Source organism: Pterocles gutturalis, unplaced genomic scaffold (assembly GCF_000699245.1).
Source record: "Pterocles gutturalis isolate BGI_N339 unplaced genomic scaffold, ASM69924v1 scaffold15999, whole genome shotgun sequence".
Taxonomy (NCBI): Eukaryota; Metazoa; Chordata; class Aves; order Pterocliformes; family Pteroclidae; genus Pterocles; species Pterocles gutturalis.
Window position 1 is genome coordinate 951 of NW_010133504.1, and position 341 is coordinate 1,291.

A 341-nucleotide genomic window follows, 5' to 3' on the forward strand; every position below is an offset into this window, starting at 1 on the left:
CGCGGCCCCAGCCAGCACGCGGCGGATGATCAGAGCCCTCCACACCACGGCAGGAGGAGCGGGGACGACAGCGGGCTCCTCCTGCGTGATGAGCTGGTGGTCAGGCTGCCTCTCGCCTCCAGCAATGCTCTCGGGCAGGACCACAGTGTCCCCAGTGTCCGTGTCAACCGAGATGTAATCTGTTCAACAGAGAGGTGAGTGCTGCAGGGAAGCCAAGCTGTAAAGTCAGGGGATCCCGGGCTGCACAAGCGCTAGTGACAGTGCTGAGGGTCCTTTCCCAGCACTCAGGGACACGGGGACAGCCACAGCAGAGTGGCAGGGGGGGCCCAGCCCAGGAAAAA

At 63.9% G+C, this 341-nt stretch overlaps 1 protein-coding gene across 1 annotated transcript in view; it reads right to left on the bottom strand.

Annotated features, from left to right (window-relative positions):
• Positions 1-45: 45 nt before the first annotated feature.
• The window catches only part of SLC47A1 (solute carrier family 47 (multidrug and toxin extrusion), member 1), a gene marked incomplete at both ends in the record, with an annotated part of 6,717 nt that continues 6,421 nt past the window's right edge, over positions 46-341 (bottom strand). The window contains one exon of the mRNA XM_010081266.1: positions 46-179. Within this exon, the coding sequence (XP_010079568.1) occupies positions 46-179 (134 nt within the window). The remainder of the gene's footprint in view (positions 180-341) is intronic.